The sequence below is a fragment of the Danio rerio genome, chromosome 5, assembly GCF_052040795.2.
Source record: "Danio rerio strain M-AB ecotype USA chromosome 5, GRCz13ab, whole genome shotgun sequence".
NCBI classification, from domain to species: Eukaryota; Metazoa; Chordata; class Actinopteri; order Cypriniformes; family Danionidae; genus Danio; species Danio rerio.
In genome coordinates, this window is record NC_141025.1 from 16,211,080 (window position 1) to 16,238,348 (window position 27,269).

At 33.8% G+C, this 27,269-nt stretch overlaps 3 protein-coding genes across 26 annotated transcripts in view; 1 reads left to right on the plus strand and 2 right to left on the minus strand.

The window, feature by feature from the left end:
* txnrd2.2 (thioredoxin reductase 2, tandem duplicate 2) overlaps positions 1 to 11,541 on the minus strand; it is a 47,233-nt gene extending 35,692 nt beyond the window's left edge. The window contains 8 exon segments of one of the 2 annotated variants that reach the window (NM_001353394.2): positions 4,797 to 4,867; positions 5,962 to 6,024; positions 6,121 to 6,199; positions 7,753 to 7,827; positions 9,427 to 9,571; positions 9,656 to 9,712; positions 9,875 to 9,940; positions 11,208 to 11,541. In NM_001353394.2, coding sequence (NP_001340323.1) covers positions 4,797 to 4,867; positions 5,962 to 6,024; positions 6,121 to 6,199; positions 7,753 to 7,827; positions 9,427 to 9,571; positions 9,656 to 9,712; positions 9,875 to 9,940; positions 11,208 to 11,289 — 638 coding nt within the window. In that variant the 5' untranslated portion in view covers positions 11,290 to 11,541. 2 annotated transcript variants of the gene reach the window in all.
* A 701-nt stretch (positions 11,542 to 12,242) lies between these two features.
* Positions 12,243 to 19,108, plus strand: pebp1 (phosphatidylethanolamine binding protein 1). 16 transcript variants are annotated; one of them, XR_015490080.1, is made up of 6 exons: positions 12,250 to 12,424; positions 13,780 to 13,889; positions 14,483 to 14,583; positions 17,542 to 17,796; positions 17,965 to 18,505; positions 18,620 to 19,108. XR_015490080.1 is itself a non-coding variant. In XM_087251621.1 (5 exons), the coding sequence occupies exons 1-4, from the start codon at positions 12,290 to 12,292 to the stop codon at positions 17,757 to 17,759; spliced, it is 564 nt and encodes a 187-aa protein (XP_087107747.1). In that variant the 5' UTR covers positions 12,250 to 12,289; the 3' UTR covers positions 17,760 to 17,796; positions 17,965 to 19,108. The 16 variants fall into 16 exon arrangements, 4 of the variants coding, with proteins under 4 accessions (NP_998488.1, XP_087107747.1, XP_087107749.1 ...); XR_015490082.1 differs by having other exon boundaries at positions 17,965 to 18,425; positions 18,710 to 19,108; XR_015490084.1 differs by having other exon boundaries at positions 17,965 to 18,020; positions 18,790 to 19,108.
* A 2,375-nt stretch (positions 19,109 to 21,483) lies between these two features.
* The window catches only part of taok3a (TAO kinase 3a), a 135,523-nt gene continuing 129,737 nt past the window's right edge, over positions 21,484 to 27,269 (minus strand). For all 8 annotated transcript variants that reach the window (XM_087253305.1, XM_087253300.1, XM_087253303.1 and 5 more), the window contains exons 19-20: positions 25,358 to 25,540; positions 21,484 to 22,760 (exon numbers count right to left, since the gene is read on the minus strand). In XM_087253305.1, the coding sequence (XP_087109431.1) occupies positions 22,599 to 22,760; positions 25,358 to 25,540 (345 nt within the window). In that variant the 3' untranslated portion in view covers positions 21,484 to 22,598. The remainder of the gene's footprint in view (positions 22,761 to 25,357; positions 25,541 to 27,269) is intronic.

Below are 27,269 nucleotides of genomic sequence, written 5' to 3' on the forward strand. Positions count from 1 at the left end.
TTTTCATCCACTTTGGGGTGATTTTGAGTCTTAATTTGGCAGGGTTTCCACTACATTTATTCTTCAATGGCGTGGCGCCATGCCAAAATTGATCCTGCCACCGCTACATTACAGCTTTTAATTCAAAACATTCACTCTTGCTTTTTGTTTTGTTTTTTTTAATAGCCGATGATAATTGCACCAAAACGTATTATAAGGTAAGTGAATTATAACAGCGCAAATTTTCTGTAACCATAGTAGTGCTGTGCATCATTTGTTTAACCCATTAAGGTTACATGCTGACTGACTGACAGGTGGGTGATGCGCGAGGCCAGCAAACACGACGTATAGACGTTTTACTTTACTTCAGGACGCATTAATGCCGCTCTATAGGTCTATTGGAGACATTCATAAATATTCCCAGCAAATCTAATAAATGTTGAAGACACATGTTATATAAACACACTAAATTGCACTTCAGCAGTATATTTGAGGAGGCGTGCAAGAAGTTTTGTGCACGAGCAGAGGAAATCGGCGCGCAAGCAAAGAAATTCGCATTCTTGTAGGCTATTACATAAATGCGCTCACGACATTTGTCATTGAAATAACGCCACAGGTAGTTGGTAGATCTGTGTAAAAAAAAAAGGCCTGCCACCACAGCTGGAAAAAATCCTAGAGGAAACACTGCTTGGCCAGAACTTTTTCTGTGTTTCAGCTAGCAGAATGATTTTTGCTGACAAATCTTTTTGACATATTTTGAGGAAGTGCTTCATTATTTTTCAATTCTTTTGCATAAATCTGGTTATTAACCTCAGTCCTTATCAAAACTATTAAATTGCTCAGAAGATTACAGAATTTTACCTCTCTAGTTGCCAAATACATAAATGGTTTCACTGATTTGAAGAAAAAGAACACACACAAAATTATGTATTTTCAATCTAAAAAGTAGTGTAATTGTGGACTAGACTTTTTCCCCTTTTATCACAGTCCTGGACATGTGAAACTCTATTGCCTTTGATGCATTGTTTTTTAATGATTTTCATTTTTTTTCTCCCTAATTTACTGCTGGTGGCAGTTTTTGCCCCATTGACTTCCATTAATCCCATTTTTTTAATTACAAAGCCATGACACCATACAATCATGCATTTTTGATTGTTGGTGGTTTTCCCTGTTGGGAAAAGGTACAATTTGTCAGTTTTACTGTTGATCATCAATTGGCACCATTAATCCTTTAGATAGGTCTGTGCAAAAAAAAAAAGGGGATTAGTTTCTGGATTTTTTATGGAGTATAACAGCAAATTATTGTGTGTATGCGAGTGTGACCTTTACGCACTTTACAATGTTTCTAGGAAAACCTAAAAATGCATCGCAGCTCTTAGAACTAACATGGAGTAAACAAAAACAGAGACTGTGCATTTATGCACCATCAAATGTGGTCATAGTGTCAATGGGTCAAAAACAGCTACCAACAGTAAATTAGGGAGAACAAATGAAAATCTAACCATGCATCAAAGCCAAGGCTTTTACTTATCGTTTACATGTCCAAGACTGTGATAAAAGGTTAAAAAAATCTAATCCGCAATTACTTTTTATATTGAAAATACGTCATATTCTGATCAGGACTGAGGTTGCTTAACAGATTTCTGTTCTGTTTCAAAAAAATGTAAGAAAAGTATTTATCTGATGCCTTTTTACAGCAATTTAAATTCAGTGGATCTTTTCATCCCGAACTTAACAAAAGGAGAGTACATTTGAACAGTGCACAAGAGATAAGTTGTCCAGCACCCCAAAAAACCTCAATAATTGTGTTGTTTCAGCTTATTTAAACAAGTTTTATCAAACAGCAAATATGTCTTTTTTTGTTCTTGTAATACTGATTAGATTATTTGATGATAAATCTGCATTAACATATTAACATATAACAGCATGTAATTAGTAGCAATTACATTTGCCTCTATTGACCATGCAGGAGAAAACCCTAACAATATCATTCAAATCTATTTATTAAAATGTGTTTATGTATTTATTTATTTAAAGTAAGTTTAACCATGTTTTACAAACTAAAATGTATTTTACAACAGTTAACATACCATAGACATTTTATGCCATATTAAAAGGCTAAACTTAAAAAAAAAAAAAAAAAAATCACAGTGCAGCCCAGAAATACTAATGCATAGTGGGTGTAGTTTTAAAACATCTAGTTTTTAAATATTTGAAAATATAAAAAAATAATATATGATCAATTATTTGTATGTCTGAATAAAATATATCAGAATAGGTGTTGTTTTTTAGAGATAAATAAATACATGTTGAATAATAATGGAACATTATTTAACCTAATCTAGTAGACACTTTGCATGCTTTCTATAAAACAATCAAAAAATTTTGTAACAATTTAACTTTAACATGTACTTTTTATTAAATAATACAACTGAAAAGGGGGCAGGATGGTGGCTATGTGGTAAGCACTATCGCCTTACAGCTGGGCCAGTGAGCATTTCTGTGTGGGGTTTCTCCCACAGTCCAAACACATACCCCTGAGCATGATAAAATCAGCAAGTTCATGATGTGTGCCCACACTGAGCCTCCTTTCATTTCATGAGTGCAGGGCTACCGATATTGAAAAAAATGAACAATATAAAAAAATTATCAATGTCACAATAATTAATAGTATTTTTTTTGTGCATTTATATAGCGCATTTATTGTGTATGGAAATAGACTCAAAGCGCTTCACAATCATGAGGGGGCGGGGGGGATGAGGGTTAGGGTGCAGCATCAACTTGGATGATGAGAGGACAGCCACAGGACAACTGCGCCAGTGCACTCTGCACACACCAGCTATAGGTGGTGTGGAGAAACAGTGATAGAGCCAATTCAGTAGATGGGGATGAATGGGAAGGGCCATTTGGAGGGCCATGAGGGCCGATGTAAGGATATAAGGGCAGATGGAGGGTATTTGGCCAGTACACATGGGGTTATACCCCTACTCTTTACGAGAGAAGTGTCATGGGATTTTTAATGACCACAGAGAATCACATTGGCTTAAAGTCTCATCCGAAAGAAGGCACTCACTGACAGTATAGTGTCCACTTCACTTTACTGGGGCATTAGGACTCACACAGACCACAGGTTGAGTGCCCCCTGCTGGCCTTACTAACACCACTTCCAACAGCAACCTAGGTTTCCCATGTGGTCTCCTATCCAGGAACTGAACAGGCTCAGCCCTGCTTAGCTTCAGTGAGTAACCGGTCTTGGGCTGCAGGGTGATATGGCTGTGGCTAATCTTATATAGTATTTTTTTTTTATTAGGGAATGCACTAAAATTTAAATTCTGGGTCGAAACCGAAAATCTTTAAACCTGCATATTCAGTAGGTGCTTTCCTGCTACTGGCAAGAAGGTGAACCTAAAGCTAAAACATAAATACTAATGACAGAAGCAGAGATGAGAGGAAAATGAAAACAGCCAATAACAAGGTTTTCATTCATTCCTATTATCAAAATATTTGCACCATAACAGTTTTTTCCTGATCACAAACATTTTTAGATCAGAAACATTTCCATTATTACCCCTTTTTTGTATGATCATTACAGGAACATTTTTTAAAGCTAATAAAAACAGCTTTTCTGTAGAGAAACGATATATCGCAAGAAATAATCACAATACTCAACAGCAATATCGCATATTTTCCAAGTACCGTGTAGCTTTAACCTGAACCACAGGGTAAATAGTTACCGGTTTCCTACAAAACATGTTATGATCAACACTGACGTCTTACATTATGAGCCCAAGGGTTGATATCAGACTGAATGCATCATTTGGTACAGTCTCTAAAGCGTGCGGTGTGTCATCAGCTCTGACAGATGCTTTGCTGTGTCTGGTGGACAATCGAATGCTCAAGTTCATGTAAAAGCTTCTCTTTGGCTCTCTCAGGCATGCGTGCCAGCGGCTCTGCTCATGCCCGTCAGTCACCAAGGTCTTGCCACTTCCACAGGATGAACAATCTTACTGGCAACAAGAGTCTGAAATCGCACCTGTACAGCTGACAGCTCGACAGCAAAACAACATCACCTGCCTGAGAGGACGTGGCCACTAGCGTGACTGACTACATAAAGAGAAAACGGCAGTAAACATCTGAAAATATTACACGAGTATCTTTGATGAAAGAACTTGTCTTGTTCCATGAATTCTGGAAATCCCTGTATATTTTTTCCCGAATTTCTGTTTAACGGAGAGAAGATTTTTTCCAACACATTTATTAATTATTATTTATGCTTTATTATTTTTAGCTTAATAGTTTTAATACTTCATTTTTAATAACTGATTTCTTTTATCATTGTCATGATGACAGTGATTAATATATTACTAGACATTTTTCTAGATACTAATATTCAGTTTAAAGTGCAATTTAAAGGCTTAACCAGGTTAATTAGTCAAGTAAGGGTAATTGTACTGTATAACAATGGTTTGTTCAGTAGCCAAATGAAAAAAATATTGCACAACATAACACAACATTTCCGTTTTAAGGAATTTAAATTCAAAATTTTAAGAATAAATATATGTTGTTTTGACTTTTTAAAAACCCTGTGGAAACTGAGTGTAAATTTCATTTACTTGCAGATAAACACAGCTGGCTAAACATGACATGCACACTTAAATGAATGAGCAAAACAACAGGTGAAGCAGCCTCTCATGACAGGAAGATGGTGTTTAAAAACACACACAAAAAAGCGATGCATGCCCTGTAATCAGATTTAATGGCTGAAAATGTCTCTGTGGCCACAAGAAAGAGCTGGTCATGATATTAAAGTCACTCACGTTTTTTTGGGAGACTCTTTGAGCCAGAAAATATCATCACTTGTGATCCCAAACTCCATGGCACCTGGGACCTGAAAAAAAAAAAAAAAAAACTGAAATCACACGCATAAATTAAAGTAAATTATTACAACACATAATTGAATATTTAGATATGTGGAAAGGTCTGTATGTGTTAAAGTGGCTAACAAAGCAGTGTGATGTCAAATTTAGCAGGATCTTCGGATTTTATCGATTTCAAAAACTACATAGCATCCCCATGTTCGCAGATTAAATTCAGGCAAACTTTATAATGCACCAATATATTGTATAATCAAAAACGATACAAAATTTAATACCATGTAAAATAAAATTTAAGACTTTGAATACTTTTTAGTAGCCCTATATTTCTCTAAATTAATTTATCGGTTTTTAATACTTTTTAAGGCTCCACGGACCCTGTAATTGTAAACATTACCTGCCCTGAAAAAATAATACTTTTTGTCAGCAATATATTCATTTTGGCAGGACGGGGGCGCAGTGTGTAGCGCTGTCGCCTCACAGTAAGATGGTTGCTCGGTCGAGCCCTGAGTTTGCATGTTCTCCACATGTTCGCGTGGGTTTCCTCCAGGTGCTCCAGTTTTCCCCATAAGCCCAAAGACATGTGGTATAGGTGAATTGGGTAAGCTAAATTGGCCGTAGTGTATGTGTGTGAAAAAGAGTGTATGGGTGTTTCCCAGTGATGGGTTGCAGCTGGAAAGGCATCAACTGTGTAAAACATATACTGGATAAGTTGACGGTTCACTCCAATGTGGTGATGAATAAGAGGACTAAGCCGAAAAGGAAATGAATCAATTAATTAATTAATATATTCATTTTTGATAGATTGAACACATTAACCAAAATCTGAAAAATATAAATGTTAGGTCCAGGCTTTATTGTCTTTTGATCTTGTAATACTTCACATATTTTATCCTAAACTGATATGAAAGCAAAGACAAATAACAGACTTTCAATTCTGAGGAAGAACAATATCAACTGCATCACATTGGCCAAGTCAGACAAGAGGAAATTATCTTTCCTACACACAATATCAGCAGAAAAAGGTCACATAGTGGAAAAACAACACCCACTGATGCCCGCCTGCACTGGTGCTCGCGCACACGCACGCACACACACACACACTTACATGTGTAGGGTACTTTGGCCGTCCACCAGTAGCTAACAGAATGTTTCTGGCGGTCACTGTCATCTATAAACAGGATAAACAGGAAAACAACAATTCATATACAGTAGGTGGTAAAACACCTTTTAAAAAAATTAAGCTGCCGTATATTTAAAATCGTACCTCCTTCCCTTGGGCATTTACAGCTCTGACAGTGTGTTTATCCAGCAGAGTGCCCTTCATATTTAAATATTTCACCTTCCTGTTATATTAGACAGAGAGATACCAACACATGAATAAATCTACCAACTGGTTGTATAATTGCCCATGACCAGTTTTACAAAAAGTAGATTTCTGCACATGGAGATATAAGAAAAATCAAAAGCATCAATAAAACACAGAGAATTTATCAATTCAGAGGTTATTTCAAGGCAAAATATGATCGAAGTTTGAAGGTTTATAAACAAAACTTTTCCATAAAAAAGGTTTATACCAATAAAAACTGCATAAGCAATAAATAATACATAAAATAAAAACCTAAAACTGTTTTAAGATACACTTTTGACAAAAACTATACAATTTCAACAAAAAAAGTCTTAAAAATAAAATCCAAAATAAATTATACAATTATTTTTTGCAGTAAATATCACCACAAACAATAAAATCATATTCTTCTAATACTCGTATAGAAATAATAACTTTACTTTATTAAATTATAAAATTAGAATGACACAGACAAATACAGACAATAATAATCATTAAAATTCTACAATTTCTACAAAAAAAAGTATTTCAAGGTAAAACTGCTGTTTCATATCATTAAAAACAGGGCATTGTAAAAGTGTGTATTTTAAGGATGTTATTACAATTCTGATATTTTGGAGCAGCGATAATAGCGACGTACGATTAGCAATTTGATGAAACACAACCTGGCATTTCTTTTCTAACATTAAGACATTTTTGAGGCATTCTGGGAAATGACATCACCGCATCTGTTTGCCTCAAAGCCATACAGACAATTTATCATGATGGCACATTTTGCAGTGCTTCAGACTGTATTTACTTGAGATGTTGAAAGAGAGAGACGGCTAATGAGATCTACAGGGAAACACAGATTCTGCTTGACGACATCTGCATATTTCTTGCTCCAAAACATTCTGATTTTTTTTTTTTAAGTATGCTAATATTTTGTTTTACCCTACAGGAAGAGCTGGAAGCCCCACATTGATTACACTGATTGTAACCCCTCTTCTGACCCATAAGTCTACTGATTTGATGTGAATTGATTTGACTTTCTTATTAAAAGTTAGTGTTACATTATATGGATTAATTGAGATATTTGCACAGGAAACATCCCAAAATGTCCCACTGTTTACTCTGCCCCACTTTTTATTGAGTGCCCTTAACTACTATGTACTTGAATCAAGCTAGCGTCAAAATATAAATTAAATGAATATATTAAACTTTACATGTTCATAACTTATTGCAGATCACTTCTTGTACTATTAAGTTGGGATACAGGTAGGGTTAAATGGTTTGGTGGTGTGGGTAGGGTGTAATGGATTGTCAACAGTGTAATTTAAATGTACTTGCAGAAATTAATAAAAGGCGTAATTACATGCAGGTATGTAATCAAACATAAATACAATATAAACACATGTTATAACTCAATAAGCACATTGAAATGAATTGCAGTGCAAGTACATATTAGTTAAGGGCACTTAATATAAAGTGGGACAATTTACTCTTTATCTAAAAAATATACTGTAAACCATAAAAGATTCATGTTCATGTTGTTTTAATGGTTAAACTTACTTGTCTTGTAGTTGAACTCTGTGACCCCAGTTTAGAGACCTAACATGGTTCTGGACAGCCTCAGCCATTGTTGGCCTGCAAAACAAATATAAAAAGCTAAAATTTACATTTAAATTCAGTCATTTAGCAGATGTTGTGCACAAAGTGCACAATCTGGTGCAGGACTGAAATTGATTAGAATACATGTTCTATTTAGATAATGAAAAAAATAGTAAAAAACACATCAAGTTTAAGGGAAATTAATTATTATATTCCATTTAAATTATTATATTTGACAGCATATTAAAGATCAGAACAAAATTCATCATCGTCAGATATGTACTGTAGATAAACACCTTTGTTACAATCTCAAAGGTAGAGAGTCAAGGGGGAGGAAAGTAACATTACTTTTAAAATAAAACGCACAAGAAAACAGATAATATCAATGAATGAGGAAGAGTATATCACGACTACCAAATTGCAATAAAGTACGTTTTATTTACAAAACGGTAGTGAATAATAAGAGACAAAAAATACAGTGCATAGAAACCCAACTATTTACAAATCGAAAAATCACAGGCAGCAAAAACGACACAAATTCTTAAACAGATGGATGGGGAGAGTTGGAGAGTTGAAATGTGTCCAAATAATAGAATAAAAAATAAAGAAAATAGATTCTCAGTTTCTGGCTCAGTTTCTTCCCTGACAAAAAATACATCAAAAAACAGAAAGAGTAGATAAATATATAAAAATGAAACAAAAGCACATTTAAACAAACACTGAATAAATAGATTTAATCTAATCATGTTTAGTTCAAGATGGAGAAGGCCGTTTTCAAAGTTGGTGCAAGTGGATCATCTCAGAAGTGTACATGGAGAACACTAAATCATCTTCAACACTAATAAATAAATTGTATGCAAAGTTGTATTTGAGACCAGCACTGAATATCTGTAAAAACTCTCTTCATCTGACCTGGAGTGCCCTCTAGTGCAGTGACTGCTGAACTTTGCAACTGACCCATCAGACATCTGGTGTTTCACCACAAGATGGTGTTGTGCCTTATTTTTTAAAAGTTCTATTTATGTCACTTAAAGAGATAGCTCACCCAAAAATGAAACTTCTGCCATCGTTTACTCACCTTTCACTTGTTCCAAACCTGTTAGAGTCTTCTTTTAAAGAAAACTGAAAACCTGTAAGCACTGATTTCCATAATAGAAAAAACAAACAATATGGAAGTCAATGGTTACAGGTTTTCAGCTTTCTTCAAAAGATCTTCCTTTGTGTTCAACAAAAGACAGAAACTAACAAATGTGTATAATAACTTACGGAAGAGTAAATAGTGAGAACATTTTCATCTTTGGGTGGACGTTCTTTTTGAAACAAAATCTTAAAGGGATAGTTCACCCCAAAACGAAAATGTGCTTGCTATTTATATTTTCTACATTGTCTACAAATCTGAGTTTATTTGTTTTATGTTGAACACAAAATAAGATATTCTGAAGAAAGCTGAAAAACATTTAAATGGATAGTAGGATAAAGTAAATGTTATGGAAGTCAATGGATATAGGTTTCCAACATTTTTCAAAATATCTTCTTTTGTGTTACCCGTAAAAAAATAAACAGCTTAATAACACAGCACTTCTAGATGCAGTCATGCTACGATATGCCTCTAATATCTAATTCCATGAAACTCACCAGTCATGTGACAGGGTTTCTGGGATTTGCCAGCCATACTTCCTAGCATCTTTGACAGCAGTGCCAAGCAGTGCTGCCTGATGCATAAGCTTCTTTGGAATACAGCCGACATTCACACACGTGCCACCGAGACCCCACTTTGTGCCTAAGAGCAGAGTAATCATAAGCGTAATAAGCACACATACAATCCCAGAAACAAGTTGCCAATTGTAAATGGGTTTGTATGTACCTTTGAGTGAAGGTTCAACATAGTCCAAGACAGCAACTTTCTGTCCTAACTGGGCAGCTGTAATCAAAAAAAAAAAAAAAAAAAAAAAAAGTGTCAAGCATGATGAAAGTGTGAAGTTAAAATGTTAAATGTCATTTCCAAAAAAAAAAAAGAAACATTGTGCTAAATGTAATTTTAAACAAGAGTAAATTTAAAAGAGAAGCAATTGGAAACTCGTACCTTCTTTTGAACATGCCAACCCTCCAGAGCCTCCACCAATAACCACCAAATCATAATCAAATTTACCTGCTGGGATCAGGATGAATATATTAAAACTTTTAGATTAATCTGTTCATAATAATTAGCTTTTTAGCTAATAGTTTAGCTACTATTTTCCTGCACAGAGGAATAAAGAGTAGTCTACTTTAAACATGCAGATAAGGCATATTTAATTATGTGCTAAATGAATACATTTCTAACACAAAATCTAACACAAAAGTAAAAAAAAAAAAACTTGTTTCTTTTTTCAATTTTCACAAAAGTCCATTTGTGGTATGTTATCACCCAGAAAGTAATAGATTATGAATATATTCCTCTTTTAAAACCCTTCAGAATGTAATGTTAGATAATAATAAACTGTAAAGCTTTTTATTAAACAGCATTTTAAAATATGTTGTAACTGAAATTTAAACACACAAATTAAGTGTGACAAAGAACAGTTGGGGAAAGCGCTTTAGGAAAAGCCAAAATGACCAAAAAGTCAAATTTAACATAATATTAAGTTTTCAATTAACTTTATATTACTTTTTTCAATTTCCTCAAGATAATTTTTTTAAATTTATTATGGTATGTTAAGTTTTCACTCCATAAAATACTGCTAACAGCCAGAAGAAAATGTGATTATGAATGTTTTCCTCTTTTAAAAACCTTCAGAATGTAACATTAGATAATAAAACTGTAAAGTTTGGCTGCTCAGGTGAAGGTTTACTTTAAAATGCTGTTTTTATCAAAACAGACTTTTAAAATATGTGTAAGTGAAATTTTAACACACAAATAAAGTTTGACACAGAACGTTTGAACAAAAATTAAAATTTGACATTAGGTAAAAAAAAAAAATCATCAATTTCCTCAAGATCATTTTTTATTATAGTATGTTGAGTTATAACTCCATAAAATACAGTGAATAGCCAAAATGTAATAGATTATGAACAGATTTCTCTTTTAAAACCCTTCTGAATGTAACGTTAGATAATAATACAAAGTCTGGCTTATGGAAGTGCTGTTGAAATGGAGGTTTACAGGAATGTTTTGTTTTTAATAAACAATACAGTCTCTTTAAATATGAATTGTAACTAAAATTTAAGGACAAATAGAGAGCGACAAAGTACACATGAGGTACACACGCGTAAGGAAAAGCCAAAAAGACCAACGATATATAATTTGACAGGTGCAGAACAAAACAGTAGTTGTCTGTAGTGTGTCTCTCGGAATAAATTAGGAGTACGGACATCTTAAGAAAAATAATATGGCGAAGTAACTGCCACAATATCTCTTGTTATTTAACAAGTATTACCTGTAAAGTTTCTTGAAAGTATTAAAGTCCTGAAACAGCAGAGAGTTTTCACCCTCTGCCTGCCTCTACTGAAGGCAGCCATACTGTCGACAAGATAAGACCCCTGTCAGAGTTATAGGTGCCCCAAAAGAAGCCTGGCTGAACGTTTCACCATCCGTTACAAATTTTACAACGTCGTATCTGCTATGACCTAGCTTAACAGATAGGTTAGCATGTTTGCCGTCTACAATAACGAGTACAGAATAAAAAGCCCTTTATAAAGTGTTAATTTTGTTCTCCTCAGCTGACTGTACGACGTAAGCGGCGTCAGATTCTTTTTCATTTGAATCGGATCTTTTAAATGACTCAAATGAAACAATATACAACACGACTGTATCAACACCAATCGTGTTTAATCGGTTTGAATAAACTTTAATCATTACGCAGACTATTTTACCCACGATGAACGCAATCGATAAAAGAAAAACAAAAAAAAAATGGAAATAATATAATGATTCAAAAGGTTATATGTAAAATATATAGTTATTAGAGAACCAAATATATACTTCAAAAATCACTATTCTAAATGTAAGATATTATCAAACAAATAACCATCAATACTGCAAAACATATGTGCATGCTTTTCATGGAATTTCTTTAAATTCTTAATGAACTTCTGATTCTTCTGTGTTTTTGCACTTTTGTTTCCCTTTTATATATAACGTTGCTACATGTAAGTAACAGTACTTACCCTTTATCGTTCCCATTTTGGTCAACTTTGTTGTTTTAAAGTGCAATATAAATAAAATTGTATTGAATTGCTCTGTGAAGTACAAAAAAAGTTCACAAAAATGTTCAAAAGAACCGATTCCAGAAAATGATTCGAACACTCAAAATGAGAGGCGGGCAAAGAATGTTGACATTTGACCAATCCAAATCAAGAGCACGGTCAGTCGCTACAAGATGATTGGCTGTGCCACCGGCTACAGAGTTCGGTGAAAAACCATAACAAAACTGTAGGGGGAGACAGAAGCTCTTCTTTATCTGCAGCACAGCGGCGTTTATATCTCTTAACCCTTCTTGCACAACAGCCGTGAGTCACCATGCCTGTGGATATCAATGAATGGACAGGTTCTCTAGCGCTTACAGAGGTGGAGGAACCGCCAGCAAAGCCTCTCACTGTCAAATATGACTCTGTGGAGATTGACTCGCTGGGAAAAGTGTGCACACCCACGCAGGTCAGAGAAACATAAAACGCGCATGTAGAAAATAGGCCAGGGCGTCCCGTTAGCGATGCCTATGCTTCACAAAGGATTTGCTGATGTTTGGAATAAAACTGGTCGACTGTTTTAACAAATTTTTGATCATTTAAATGTATAAATGTGCTCTTGTTGCATTTGAATTTACTAAAGGTCGTTGAAACGAATGCAGCCAGTGTGTAGTTATATAATGGGGACAACGGTCGCATGCAGCAAAAGTTGCATCTGTCCAGAAATTCCACGATCACGTGACCTGACTTTGCATTACCTCATGCAAAATTAGAGAGATGCTAATTAATGGGTCAAAGCCTGAATTAGAACAGAGACCTTCATAGCAATAATAATAATAAAAAAAATAATAAAATGGGGCAAAGAGTTCTGGAAGTTGACTGAATAATAATTACAAGCTAATATGTATTTTAAAGGTGTTTATAAAGTTAAATGTATTTATTTATATGGAAATAATTATAATAATGTTATATATATATACGTAGATATATAAATGCAACAGTTACATGTTTATTTTCTGCATGATTACAGTATATATATGATGCAGGGATTCAGTTAAAAATCTTACAAATTATGGTGCATTATAAACAATTGAATATATGAAGTTTTATAATTACAAATGCATATGTAACAACTGAAGTGGAACATAATAAACCACATTTGGTTTGTATTAACTAATTGTTTGCACACAGTTTTTTTACCACACAGTAATTGAAAGACCACATTTAAATTAACTTTTCAGATCATTACTTAAAGTGCAATAAAAATTAATCAAATAAAATCGAAGTTAATCTAATTATACACTTTTTTGACCATATTCTTGTTCATACTCAATAATTATCTGTACCAATGCAGCAAAACGGCATTATTAATTATCAAAATATATAGTGAGCCTGAAATTATTCCACAATTTTCTCGGCCATATTCTTGTTCAGTCTCCATAATTATCTGTACAAATGCATCAAATTGCCATTATCAATTATCAAAATATATACAGTTGAGCCCAAAATGATTTACACCCCAGGAGTATGTATAAATAATTTCAGGCTTGACTGCAAATCCCAATGATCTGCTAACTGTAAATCTATTAACTGTAAATCTATAAATTTACATTATGCATTATCATTCATTCATTTTCTTTTCAGTTTAGTCCCTTTATTAATCCGGGATTGCCACAGCGGAATGAACCGCCAACTTATCCAGCACGTTTTTCACGCAGTGGATGCCCTTCCAGCCGCAACCCATCTCTGGGAAAACATTATGCATTATAATCTATAGTATTTCAGATTATAGTATTCTTGCTTAGTGTAAAACTCACTTTGCAGGTGCAGAATCGGCCCACATCTATTGAATGGGAAGGATGTGACCCGAGTAAGCTCTACACGCTGGCCATGACTGATCCAGACGCACCCAGCCGAAAAGACCCCAAATTTCGGTGTGTTTTCAGATCAGTCCCATTCATCATATCAGATCCTAAACTGTACACTTTCTCAGGACTCCCTAGAAAGTTTACAGTTGACGTTAAAATTATTAGCCCTCCTGTGAATTATTGTTTCCTTTTCAAATGATGTGTAACAGAGCAAATGTTCACAGTATGTCCTATAATGTTTTACCTCCTGGAAAAAGTCTAATATGTTTTATTTCGGATAATTGATAATTTTTTAAAAACATTTTAAAGGTCAATATTATTAAGCAATATTTTTATCCATGACTTGCCTAATTACCCTAACTTACCCTAACCCTACCCTTACTATAACCCTAGCCATTAAATGTCACTTTAAGCTGAATACTAGTGTCTTGAAAAATATCTAGTATAATATTATGTGCTGTCATCAGGGCAAAGATAAAATAAATCAGTGATTAGACATTAGGTATTAAAACTATAATGTTTAGAAATGTGTTGAAAAATCTTTCTATTAAATAAAAATTGGGGGAAAAAATATAGAGGAGAGCTAATAATTCTGACTTCATCTGTACATGTTTGAGGCAGGATACTTAATCTGTTTTAATTGCTGTGTTTAATCTCAGGGAATGGCATCACTTCCTTGTGGTCAACGTGAAAGGTAATGACGTCTCCAGTGGATGCGTCATGTCAGACTATGTTGGCGCAGGACCCCCGAAGGGAACTGGTAAGAGATTAGATAATATCATGTCATTTTAAGCTAGCCAGTGCTACTGTAAGAGATGTTTACACATTTAGGCTATAAAATAAGGTATAAAAACAAACTAAAAACAACTAAAAGTTATCACAATATTTCCCCAGTTGATTGATTACAATAAGAATTGCCAACATTTTTTTATTTTTTGCTATGAGTTGACAGAAACTATATTTTTAAGGTTGGCGTGAATCAGAAGTTGTTGAGACTTTTAGTTTAGTATGTTGATGTACTTCCTACTGAAACAGAATATTGAGTAGGGGCGGGGCTTTTTTTAGGCATCATTCCCACATAGCAAACTAAAGGGGCATATTGTGAATATTGTGGCTGAAGCTGTCAAACTGACATCAGAGAAGGACTGCCACTCCAAACACTAAAGCAAATGGTCAGATTTTGATTTAAAATGACCAAAACAACCCATTGATTGTAAAATTCTATTTTTTGGACATATACCTGAGGAATGGATAAATATCTAATGAATATTTTGTTGGTAGCTGTCAAAAAGAGCATTACAAAAAAAGGTTGCCACATAAAAGTCCTACCCTAAATGCGTGGATAGAAATTACAATAGAAATTTATAAAATGGAGCAAATGACCACATTTGTAAATCAGAAAATGGAACAATTTATTTCATTCTGGGAAAAATGGATCCATAGACCTGAACCTTTTTGTTAACCTAAAATCGGACGGATCACTCCCTACATGTACATAGTTTTGTTGCTGATGTGTATGTATATCTTATTTTACTGATTTATTCATGTATTTTTACTTAATTGTCCCCCTCCCTTTTTAAATTGAATTATTATTAGTTTTTTATTACAATTAATTATTTTTGTTTTTTCATTAGTGTAACATTAGTGTACATGAGCACAAAAGGAAACCATATATTGCTGAAAGAGAAAGTGGATGTACAGAATTTGTGCTTATATTTGTGAGTGTATTCAGATGTGTGATCTCTGACATGTACCTGATGCAATTGTAAAACCTTTTTGAGAAAATAAAAAAGATCACTAAAAAAAAAGAAAGAAAATGACCAATACAAATGCTGCTTTTCAGTAGATTAACTTCACCTAAAGTATAACGATGTGCGCTAACAAAAGAAACATTGCAAATTTTGATTTTACACAGACTTTAAGGATTGCAAATCTTATATTAAATTTTAAGTCTAAAGACCTCGTAGAAGGTGATATGCTCTATTAATGATCCTATTAGTGCTGTTTTGTGTAGCATATAAGGCCTGTCATTGTTAGCCACTCTTGCGGTTACCCACATGTCTACTAACATGATGTGTTTCCTGCACATGTTGAAGAAATTCTTACCCGATCGTAGACAAAAAGACCCATTATGTTCACACAACACGTCCCACAACAGTGCTCCTGGATTTATTCTAAAATACCAGAAGATGAACAAATGTTTGGGTGGGGGATGCTTAGTCTTGAATAGGGCTCCAGTAAAGTGCACTGGCGTTTTTCAGACCTGAGACAATGCTCTCAAGTGGTCAAGTCTGCAAGTGTGGGTGTTAGAATACATACGTTTTATTAAAAATCGAAACTTCAACATACAATATTTCAAGGATTTAAAGTCAGCATGATATAGAAGCTGACTCTTTTTTTCTGTATTGCCTGAAGCAATTCCTTGAGAAATGCAATATTAAAAGAGGTAATAGTAGGCGTGGCTTGTTTTTTTTTTCTACTGCGAGCTGATTGGATGTAGTAAAGTAGGCATTTCTTTCAGAAAGATGGGGAAAAGAGTCTGGGGAGAGTTATTACAACCAAAGAGCTTAGAATGACCAAGAGGCGACACTCAATAGAACGTTCCATTGCAACACCAGCGCCCAGCAACAGTCCCGAATTCCGCCATTTTGGAGTGAAAGCGATCGGCTGTCCATTGGATCTTATTGCTGTCTCGATGGCAAGCAGCTGCTTTGTTTTTTACTTATTTTTTTAAAAAGTGCATTAAAGCTGAGATACAACCTGAAAGACGACAATACAACACTTACTATGACAATCATCAGCACTTTTAATAGTTTATTTTACAGACTTATAATATGCCTGTTGCCCTATCCGCTTGTTAAGTCTGTCGTCACGCGAAGCGGCTTCCGGGTCCAAGTGCTCTATTCAACCGAATGGGGAGACTCATGAAATGGTAATAATAAACGTTTACAATGCGATTTAAGGCTTTCGAAAATCCTGATCTCAACATATAGGTCCATGCCTAATATCCTATGGCCAGAAAGTCATTATTTTTTTATAAAATGTTAAATTTTTGGTATTTGTTCTGCAGCAAGCCCAGAGATTGTTGTGTACACTACGATTCTATATAAAATTAACTTTAATGTGTGATAGGAATAAAACGTGATCATAAACGAATGATTTCTCCACTCAAATGAGTGGCGGCTTGGACCTGGAAACAGTATTACATACGTCACAAACACGTCACCACTTAACAAGCGGATTAGAGTTTTCATTCTAAAATGGCCACCGCGCCATCTAGTGACTGTTTCCCAAAATGCACTAGATTGTCGCTTCTTGGTCATTCTATGCTCTTTTTTACAACCTATCAGACTCCTCCACATCACCATTTCTGTTTGTTGTCAAAATTGACAGTTGGAGGGGCGTGGTTAAGTATGTTAGCCATGCCCATTACCTCACACAGGCGTAGTCTGACAATTTTATCGTAAACAAACAGGAAGTGCATTTTCATATTTCAATGGCAGATTAAAGTAGCAAACATTTTGTTTTTCTTAACGGCATGCACAGATGACTAGTTCACCACAAAACTAGCAAAACTACTGTAAACTAACAAAATCAATATTAGTTTTGATTTCATCTGTACTTTAAGATGACGATAACATCATAATTGTCCTAATGGCGAAATAGATCCATCAGCAAATACAAAGCAGTTACATCTGAACTATCTGGTTTCCTGCAGGTCTCCATCGTTACGTGTGGCTCGTTTATGAGCAGTCGGGGAACATCAGCTGCACTGAACGAGTCCTCACCAACCGCTCTGGAGACAACCGAGGAAAATTCAAGATCCAGAGCTTCCGCAAGAAATACAGCCTCGGGGCTCCGCTCGCAGGCTCCTGCTTCCAGGCCGAGTGGGACAACTATGTGCCCAAACTTTACGAACAGCTGGCTGGCAAATAAAGACTGTTAATTACAATGTATGTTATCCTTTAGTCCAGTGATTCTCAACCACGCTCCTGGAGAACCACCAACACTGCATGTTTGGATGTCTCCTTTGTTCATCAAACCCATCACAGGTCTTTCAGTCTCTGCTAATGAGCTGATGATCTGAATCAGGTGTTTGCTTAAGGAGACAGGAAAATGTGCAGAGCTGGTGGTCCTCCAGGAACGTGGTTAGGAAATACTGCTTTAGTCTGAAGAGCTCAACTCAATACAGTTTCAGTAGTTTAAAGGGATAGTTCACTCAAAACAGCTGATTCTGTCGTTTATTCTTTACTTTTTCCCAAATGAGTTTTGTTTTCTTTATTCTGGTGAATACAAAAGAAGTTATTTTGAAGAAAGTCGGAAAACATTGACTTCCATAGTATTTGTTTTTTCCTGCTATGGATGTCAGTGTTTATCAGTTTCCAGCATTCTTCAAAATATCTTCTTCTGTGTTCAACAGAAGCCAGAAATGAAGATTTTGAAACATCGTAGAGTGTGTACATTTTCATTTTTGAGTGAACTTTCTCTTTTAGGGTTGTCTCGATACTGGAATGTGGCACCAATCAATACTGAAATTTGAAAATTTCCCGCTAACATTTGCGCGCTATTGAGCATGATCTTAAACAGCGCTGATTTGCCATTGTGTTCACATGCTCAACAGAAAACACTGTGATTGGGCTTGAAGGTCATCAGTTCAACGAACTCACCAGTGGTTTCTGCGTGTAACCACAAATACAGGGACACTGGAGAATTTTAAAGCAACGATTCATCAGCAGATCGCTCGTATGTCAGCTTATAGAAAAACCAGCTAATCTTTGCGCTTTGAAACACTCCAGTGTCCCTGTATCCGTGGCCACTCTCAGTAAACAGCGGTGAGTTTGCTTAACTGATGACCTTTATGGCCAATCACAGTCATTTCTGTTGAGCATGTGAATGCAATGGAAAATCTGCGCTGTTTAAGAATGCACTCAAATTTTAGTTGGAAAATAGACTTTTCAAATTTCAGTATTGATTGGTACCGAACTCCAGTATCGTGATAACACTAATCCCTTTAAAAAACAATTAATGAACTGTTTTTGTTTGGATTTTTGCTTTAAATGAATTTCAGGTCTTATTTTGCTTTGGTTGAAATGGAATTTAATTTAACAAGTAACTTCAGTCTACACTTTCATTCATTGTCACTTTGCTTTGATGCACTTAGACTGTCTTCAGTTAAAAAAAACGAGATTTGTGTAATCATAGCTGCACTATAAAATACAGTATCTCAATAATGGAAAAGACTCCATTGAAAAAACTGGATAATAAAAGACAATGTTACGACAAAAGTTTATTTATTTTTGTTGCGAACTGTATTGTGCCTTTTCCTTTGTCCTGCCGCCTTGTGATGTTTTTTGTTATCCCATAGGCTCCCATGTTAATGTGGCCCAGGCTCTGATTGGCTACTGGTCACAGAGAGCTATAAAATGAAACTTCCGGCAGAGTTCGAGGAGCTCATTTTTGTTGTGACTGTTGCTTGGAGTGGAGTGATTTCCCTACTCCGGCCGATGACCAAACATTAATATTGTCCAAATGTCCAAGTATGCTTGGAACTTTTTTGAGAGTTTGAGCTTGTAGGGGTGGCCTGCCTATTTATTTACATTACTTTTGACTTTGTTCAGTGAGGAAGGTAAGCTTCCTATAGATTCGCAAGTTATTTAGTTAATTTACTTTACAGACATTTTAACAACATTTTTTCTCTGAATTCTCTGAGTTTATTCTTAACATTTTCTTGAAACATTCTTTTCAAAATTTAAAATGTACATATTTTAAGTTTATTCTCAATGTTTTATTTCAACATTTTTCTCAAAATGAATTAATATTCTTTAGTTTGTTATTTTGGCCTGTGGCCATCCTGAGGAGATGCTCATTTAAATTGCTACTTTTTTTCCTACAATAAATCTATCAGACCCTCCAGTTTTTCACAATTCCACAATTGCTGAATCCAATGAAAATTAACAAAAAGTTGAAAATTTTTAAGATCTTGCAAAATGTTTAATTTAAACGCACAAAAAATGTAAAGCAACCAATTCCAAACCAAATAATCAAATTAGATTTAAGTTTGCAATTAATTGTTTTACAGTACTTATAGACGTTGTGTACGCCGCGCACATGAGCCTGTAAAGTAAGCAGACACGGCTGAAGCGTGAATGATTTAGATGTGAAGTCAATACAAAGATGCGATTAGACAATCTGTGGCGCGAATTGGGCCATTTGTGCATTTGGCGCTTATAATGATGGAGATTGGTTCAAGGATGATGGCCACTGGATGTGACCGAAATCAAGAACATTATTTGTGTTTTACATGTATGGCCGGTATTATGATGTGCGTCAAATTAATAAATGATTTCACTTAACTCTTTCCCTGCTGTTCACGAGAAAATACTTCCCTGCTATTGACGAGTTTTACAGCAATCCCTGTTTTAGGTGTTAGGTTTTACGGTAGGGGAAGCCCTAACGCATGTTCTGAGTGAGTTACATGATGTCAGATTCTCCAGGTAGTGAAATTTGAAAGAAAGTAAGATTGTAGATAAAAGTAAGAGTTATACAACCTTCCTTTGGCTTAATCTCTACCGTTTTAGATCAGTTTTAGATCTTGTCTTGACAAGAGACCAAAATAAATAAGTTTTATTTTTATGATTTGTGTCACTGTAATAGTGTTAGATTGCACATATAACATGGTAGGCTACCTAATATGGTAAATAAGATCACATATTTATATATATTTAATTTTTGTACATATATACACAAACACACACACACACACACACACACACACACACACACACACACAAACACACATACATACATATATATATATATATATATATATATATATATATATATATATATATATATATATATATATATATATATATATATATATTTATATATTTATTTATTTATTTATACAAAAGTTTTGTCTGGTTCTCAAATCTGATTGGCTGATAGCCGTGCGATATTCTGCCATATCAGAACTCCTACAGCCTCTTTACCCTTAGTGTATTACTCCGCCCACATACAACCAGCATTAAGCAGACACTACAGATCTAAAGTTTAAAAGATGCACGCTCAACTGTTTAACTGTCAGCTTATGATTTGAATTTGGAAGAAAGTAGTTCCTCATACAAAAGAGTTTTTGAGACTCTCCATGTTTGATTTAGTTTTTATATACACAATTATGCCATCAAACTGTTGTATAAACGCAATATCACACGAGTAGCAGTGCGATATGGCTGTATATCGGCACTGGTGGGGGCACTAAGAAAGTCGGCTTGCGGCCTCGTGCCAACGCACGCCTCCCACCAGTGCTGACATACAGCCATATCGCACTGCTACTCGTGTGATATTGCTCATATATATATATATATATATATATATATATATATATATATATATATATATATATATATATATATATATATATATATATATATATATATATATATATATATAAATCACAAAAGTGTTTGCACGTTCACAAAATCAGTAATTTTTATCGCAAAATAATCACAAATCGTGTAAAACTACAGGGTTTGATCTATTTCATTTTGCATACTTCTTTTGTTTGTTTGTTTTCTTTTGGGAAATCCACCATTTACAACTTTATTTGGTTTATTATGCCCATGGTTGTTTTTTGCAATAATATAAAAAAAAACATTGCTTGCTTGTGTGATGAGCACTTTATTTACAAATATAATTAAAAGCTCTGACAGGAATCATGCCTCTTAACCTGAAAACGAATGTAAAGTGCATGCGACAGTAAAGTGTTCGATCCACTAATCTGACTTTGTAGAAAATACACAGTTGGAAAAGGAATGGCGGAAAAAAACAGAAACCCGAATCATGAGGTCGGTCATTGAGACAACTTCACCAGTGACTGCAGGAGGGATGTGAAACATTTATTATATTCATATAGATGTGTGTTTGTATTTATATATATATATATATTTATATTTATAAAAAAGAAATTGGATTTCCGTTAAAATGTAATAGGAAAATAAGTAAAAGTTCTCCATAAAGCCTTCTATACACAAAATACACGTCCCATCCCCAACAGCCCTTTGTGCAGGTACCACGAGTTTAGGATTCACATATGTAGAATTCACATTGTGCCAATTACGGTATATATTGTTCATATGAATGCTGCAGATTTTCCCCCGCCGCCCTCAAAACCCCAAAAATCCATACGAATCTCAAGAGTCGCAGATGCAACTATCAAATATGTACATTGTTTTATTTATCAAATTTCTTTAATACTTTAATAAAAGGTATTTTTCGTTATTTTTATGGTTGAATAAATACCAAATAAAGATTCAAGAGGCAGGAGGCTGCAAAAAAAAAAAAAAAAATTTAAAAGAGGAGAAAAGCCAGTCGAAGAGAAAAAGAATTAGCAAAAAGAAAACAAACGTGCGTCTGGATTAAAATGTGCAATACAAACCCCCCCAGTTCATATTGCTTTTCGTCTTGAAATCTCTTTTAATCGGACTTGCGCTGAAAGTGTTATCGTTGCACGAGAGAACATTGACATCAACACTGTGACGGATTTCATGGTCTCGTTTACAATAATCATATATATAAAAAGAGACAACTAAAGGAGGTTTAATCCAGCATGACGTTTCTAGAAGAGGGCGCCCGAAATGTGTAAGGCCTGCGGAGGCACCAGCCCAGAGGAACCATGGGACTGTCAGTAGCAAAAAAAAAACACAGATTTGTTCAAAAAGTACAAATAAAATAAACTGTGGATGAAAGATGGAGGATGGTTGGAGTGTTATGGTCTCATCTGTAGTCATCTTTAGGGTAGTCCAAAGCACCCAAGTTGTTGAAACCCATGCGGAGACTCTCCATGTCGAAGGCGTCGATTTCTCTCTCCTGACGGTCCAGCAGATGTTTGATTCGGTCGGTTCGCTCTTTCTGAAGAGAAGCCAGCTCCTCCTCGATCTGATGATGACAAGACATGACATTCAAATGTTTTGTTCTGTGCTTGAATTTGTTTGAAGCTCCAGAAACAAACTGAAGGAATTTGTTCAAACTTATGTAGTTTTATATGATGTGAAATTTATAGTTGGCCTGTCCACTTTGGTTATTTGATTCAGTAGATAATAAAAATAATATGGAGCGAAGCAGTTTTTTGGGAGGTAGAATCAATTCTTTGTAAGATTTACAATAATCTTAGTTTTTTCAGCTGTAGTTTTTAGTTTATGATTAACATTTTATTTAGACATTTTATTTAGACACAATTTAGGAAGTTTATTCTTAAAAAAAACTTTTTTTCCTCTGAATTTACCTAGTTTATTCTCAATATTTTATTCAGAATGTCTCAATGTAAAAAAACAAACAAACAGCTTTCTCAATATTTCATTTTTGTTTTTCCTCTAAATGAGTTTATTCCTAACATTTTTTTCAATGTTTTTCTTGCAAAATATTTTTTTTCCTCTTAAATTATGAAATTTTAAAGTTTTTTTTCTTAATGTTAAATAAAAATTTTCTCAAAATTAATTAATATTCTTTAAAATAACTATTTTTGAAATGTAATTTATTTATTCTCATTTTATTTCAACATTTTTCTCTCAATTGAAAGCTTTTTTTAAATAATGACTTTATTAATTTGATAACATTTAATGAGTTTATTTTAAACAACTGTTTATTTCAACGATTTTGTCGCAAAACAACAACCCTTTTCTCTGAATTTACTGAACATTTTATTTAAACAATGTATAATTAAATGTATATTTTTTTAAACACAACTATTAAAATTGAGTTTATTCTCAATGTTTTATTTCAACATTATTCTCAAAAATAATTAATTTTTTTTAAATAACTAATTTTTAAATTTAATTATTTTCATTGTATTTAAACATTTTTCTTTAAATGAAAATATTTTTTAAATAGCAACTTAATTAAAAAAATGTAATGAGTTTATGCTCAACATTTTATTGAAACATTTGTCTCGAAATTTATAAAAGATTTATTTTTAAATACGACTTTATTCTTTCTATTCAACTATTCTTGATATTTTATTAGTTTATTCTCAATGTTTAATTTAAACATTTTTCTAAAAATATATATTTTTTTAAATAACTTTGAAATTGAAATGGTTTATTTTATTTTATTTCAACACTTTTCTCTAAATTGAAAGCTTTTTTTCTAAAATAACAACTTAATTCTTAAAGCATTTAATGAGTTTATTCTTGATATTTTATTTCAATGTTTTCTTGCAAAATAACAACATTTTTTCTCTGAATTTACTGAGTTTATTCTTAACATTTTATTGAAAAATTCTTTTCAAAATTTAATATGTACATATTTTAAGTTTATTCTCAATGTTTTATTTCAAAATTTTTCTCAAAATGAATTAATATTCTTTAAAATAACTTTTTGAAAATAAATTAGTTTATTCTAATTTTATTTAAACATTTTTCCCTAAATTGAAAGCTTTTTTTAACTAACGACTTAATTCTTAAAAAATTGAATGCTTTTATTCTCAAGATTTTATTTGAATGTTTTTCTCGAAATTTAAAATGATTTACTTTTAAATACGACTTTATTCTTGAAATTTAAATACGAGTTTATTCTCAATGTTTAGTTTCAACACTTTTCTCAAAATTAACCAATATTGTTTTTAAATAACTTTTTTCTTGAAATGTTATTAGTTTATTCTCATTTTATTTCAAAATATTACTTTTAAATAACTTTATTCTTGAAATTCAATGAGTTTATTTCTTTTATTTCAACAATTTTCTCACAATTACAATAAATAAAGATAACAATTAATAACTTTATTTCAACATTTTTTTTTCCGAAATTGAACAAGACTTTTTTTGTTAAATAACTACTTTATTCCTAAAATGCAATGAGTCTATTCTTAACGCTTTATTTTTAAAATGTAAAATCTCACATTATGATGACTTTAATCTCAAGATTTTTTTAAAAACTATTATTGCTTGGCCCTAATCTGAAGATGGTTTTATTATTTTTAATATTGCTTGGCCCTTATCCTCGTCCCTATAAAAACCCAGAACTTTTATGCTCCTGAGGTGAATTGTGTAATAAATGTTCCCTTCTCTAAATGGCATGAGACCTTTTCCTGCACTTGATTCACACTTGCTGCAATACAATAATAAACTGCTATATTTATCCTATAATGAGCAAAAAGCAAACTGTGAAAAATAATTATGCCAATAATTAGGCTAATAAGTGCCTTTTTCTAGTTACAATGAGCCGGTTCATGTCATGTTCATATGCCATTGGAAATAATTCACTCAAAAATAAAAATTTACTAACAACCAAAGTGGTTTCAAAACTTTGAGCTTCTCGCTTCTGTTCAAGACGAAATATGAGATTTTGAAGAAAGCTAGCCACTGACATTCATAGTGGAAATAAAAATACATCATGTTTCCCCAACATTTTTCAAAATATCTTCTTTTGTCTTCAACAGCAGTAAGAAATTGTAACAAACAAAGACTGATTAAATGATGACAGGATGTTTATATTTGAGTGGATTCTATGTGAAGAAGAGGTGAATAGCAGGACTAGACCTTCTGTTCCAGGTGTGCTCTGCGCAGAGAGACTTTCTGCTCCAGCTTCTGCTGTTCACGCTCGTGCTGCGCCTCGGTTTGGATCTTGATCTTGCTCTGGTAGGCATTGAGTAACTCCATCTCCTGCTGCAGCTGCTGCCTCAGTGCCTGGCATTCAGCCTCTTGAGCCTCATCCAGACGCAGCTACATACACAAACACACACACATGTGCCTACGTGAGCCACACTACAGCACAGTTCAGCTCAACCATCAATGGCCTTCTTGTGTGGGCAACGAGCCCGAGACCGGAATTTCAAACAGGAGCCTTCGGTTTCTATTCCAATTCAATTCAAATCAGTAAATAATTACTCTCTTTGCGTTTCCAAAATGGGTTATAAATATACACATTTAGTGTTGGGTCTTAAAGACAGCGATAAGCCCTGAGTTAACCTTTCACCAGAGTGCATTAGTGCCTGGGCACATTTTTCAGCACTGTTGGTTCTTGAAGTATTTTTCCAAACTTCAATTTCCTAGTTTAAGTTTATTCACTTTTACAAGTTTTTAAATGATTGAACTTTACTGTACATTATCATGGGTAACTCTTTTCATACTGTAAGAAGACTTAATTGCGTAAATTTACTGAGTGGGACCACCAGAAGCATGATTTTGACAAGTACGATGCGATCCTGTTCGAAACTGTAATACATACTTATTCTCCACACCTAAACCCAACCACAACTGTAAAATATTCCCAAAATAGTTGGATAACAAGTAGATAACAATAGAAGTGCATAAACCTAACCGTAAGCCTCAATTGAACATGAAAAGTAAACATTTCCCTTAATTCTGATTGGCTAATTAAAATGTTGTTCCACGATCAACATAGGTGTTAATCCAGGAAGTTGGAAGTCCTACTTGGTGAAATCAGGTTGGTGATCTCCTGAATACGTCCTAATTTCATAATCGTTTAATTCTCTGGATTCAAAGATTCTTCACAACATTTGGGATAATGTAATTACATAAGTTAGCAAAATGTATAACACTGTTTAAGTGGCTTCTGGATTTTTTACTTAAAAAAACCGTACATATTGTGCCTTGTGTTATTTTACTCTTTTACATTAGCAGTGCACATTAGCCAATACACTTAATATTTACATTAAAATGAGTGATGATGATGTTTTGAATGCGTCTTGTCAAACAGTCACGTTTAAAGATTTTTAATAAAATGCGTTGAATTCAATATAGTGGTATTCATATGTGATTTATGAAATATTGGTAACATGTTAATTATTTGTCATAGTTCTTGTACAAAATGTAAGATTTTTTAATTATTTTTAAATCATTTTTTTATTTTTTGATAGCAGCGCAGTACAATTGCTGAAATGACACCATAAACAAATTTCATTTCAAATTTAAATCATGGATCAGTGTTTGTTTTCAAGAACTTTCCAGGCCTTAAATCCATATGTCTGACATTTAAGTACTTTCAAACAGTGTGGGATCCCTGAACAGAGTAATACATAGGTTAGCGTATACTCCATCAGTTGTTTTCCTTTTTATGTTTAATTCAAGAATTAATTGGGACTTAGAACAATGTTTTGTGGTAAGTATCCTCTTACTCATTATGTAATAAGTGGGAAAAAGTACAACCTGAGGTGCGTTTCCCAAAACCAACATTAGCCAACTAAGGTTCCAACAAGTTCCTTCGTTACAAACATAGTTTGTTGATTTGCCATTTCCCAAATCCGTTGCTCCAACAAACATTCGCATACTGTGTCGCAAACTTGAGCACTCGCAACTACACCTCTGGAGCTTTAGTTAGAAACATAGTTCCTGGCTGTGTTCTATTCCCACTTATCCCCTCTATGCCCTATTCATTTAGAACATTCTAATAATCAAAGTTGAAATTATTAAAAATAAAAAAGCTTTAAGG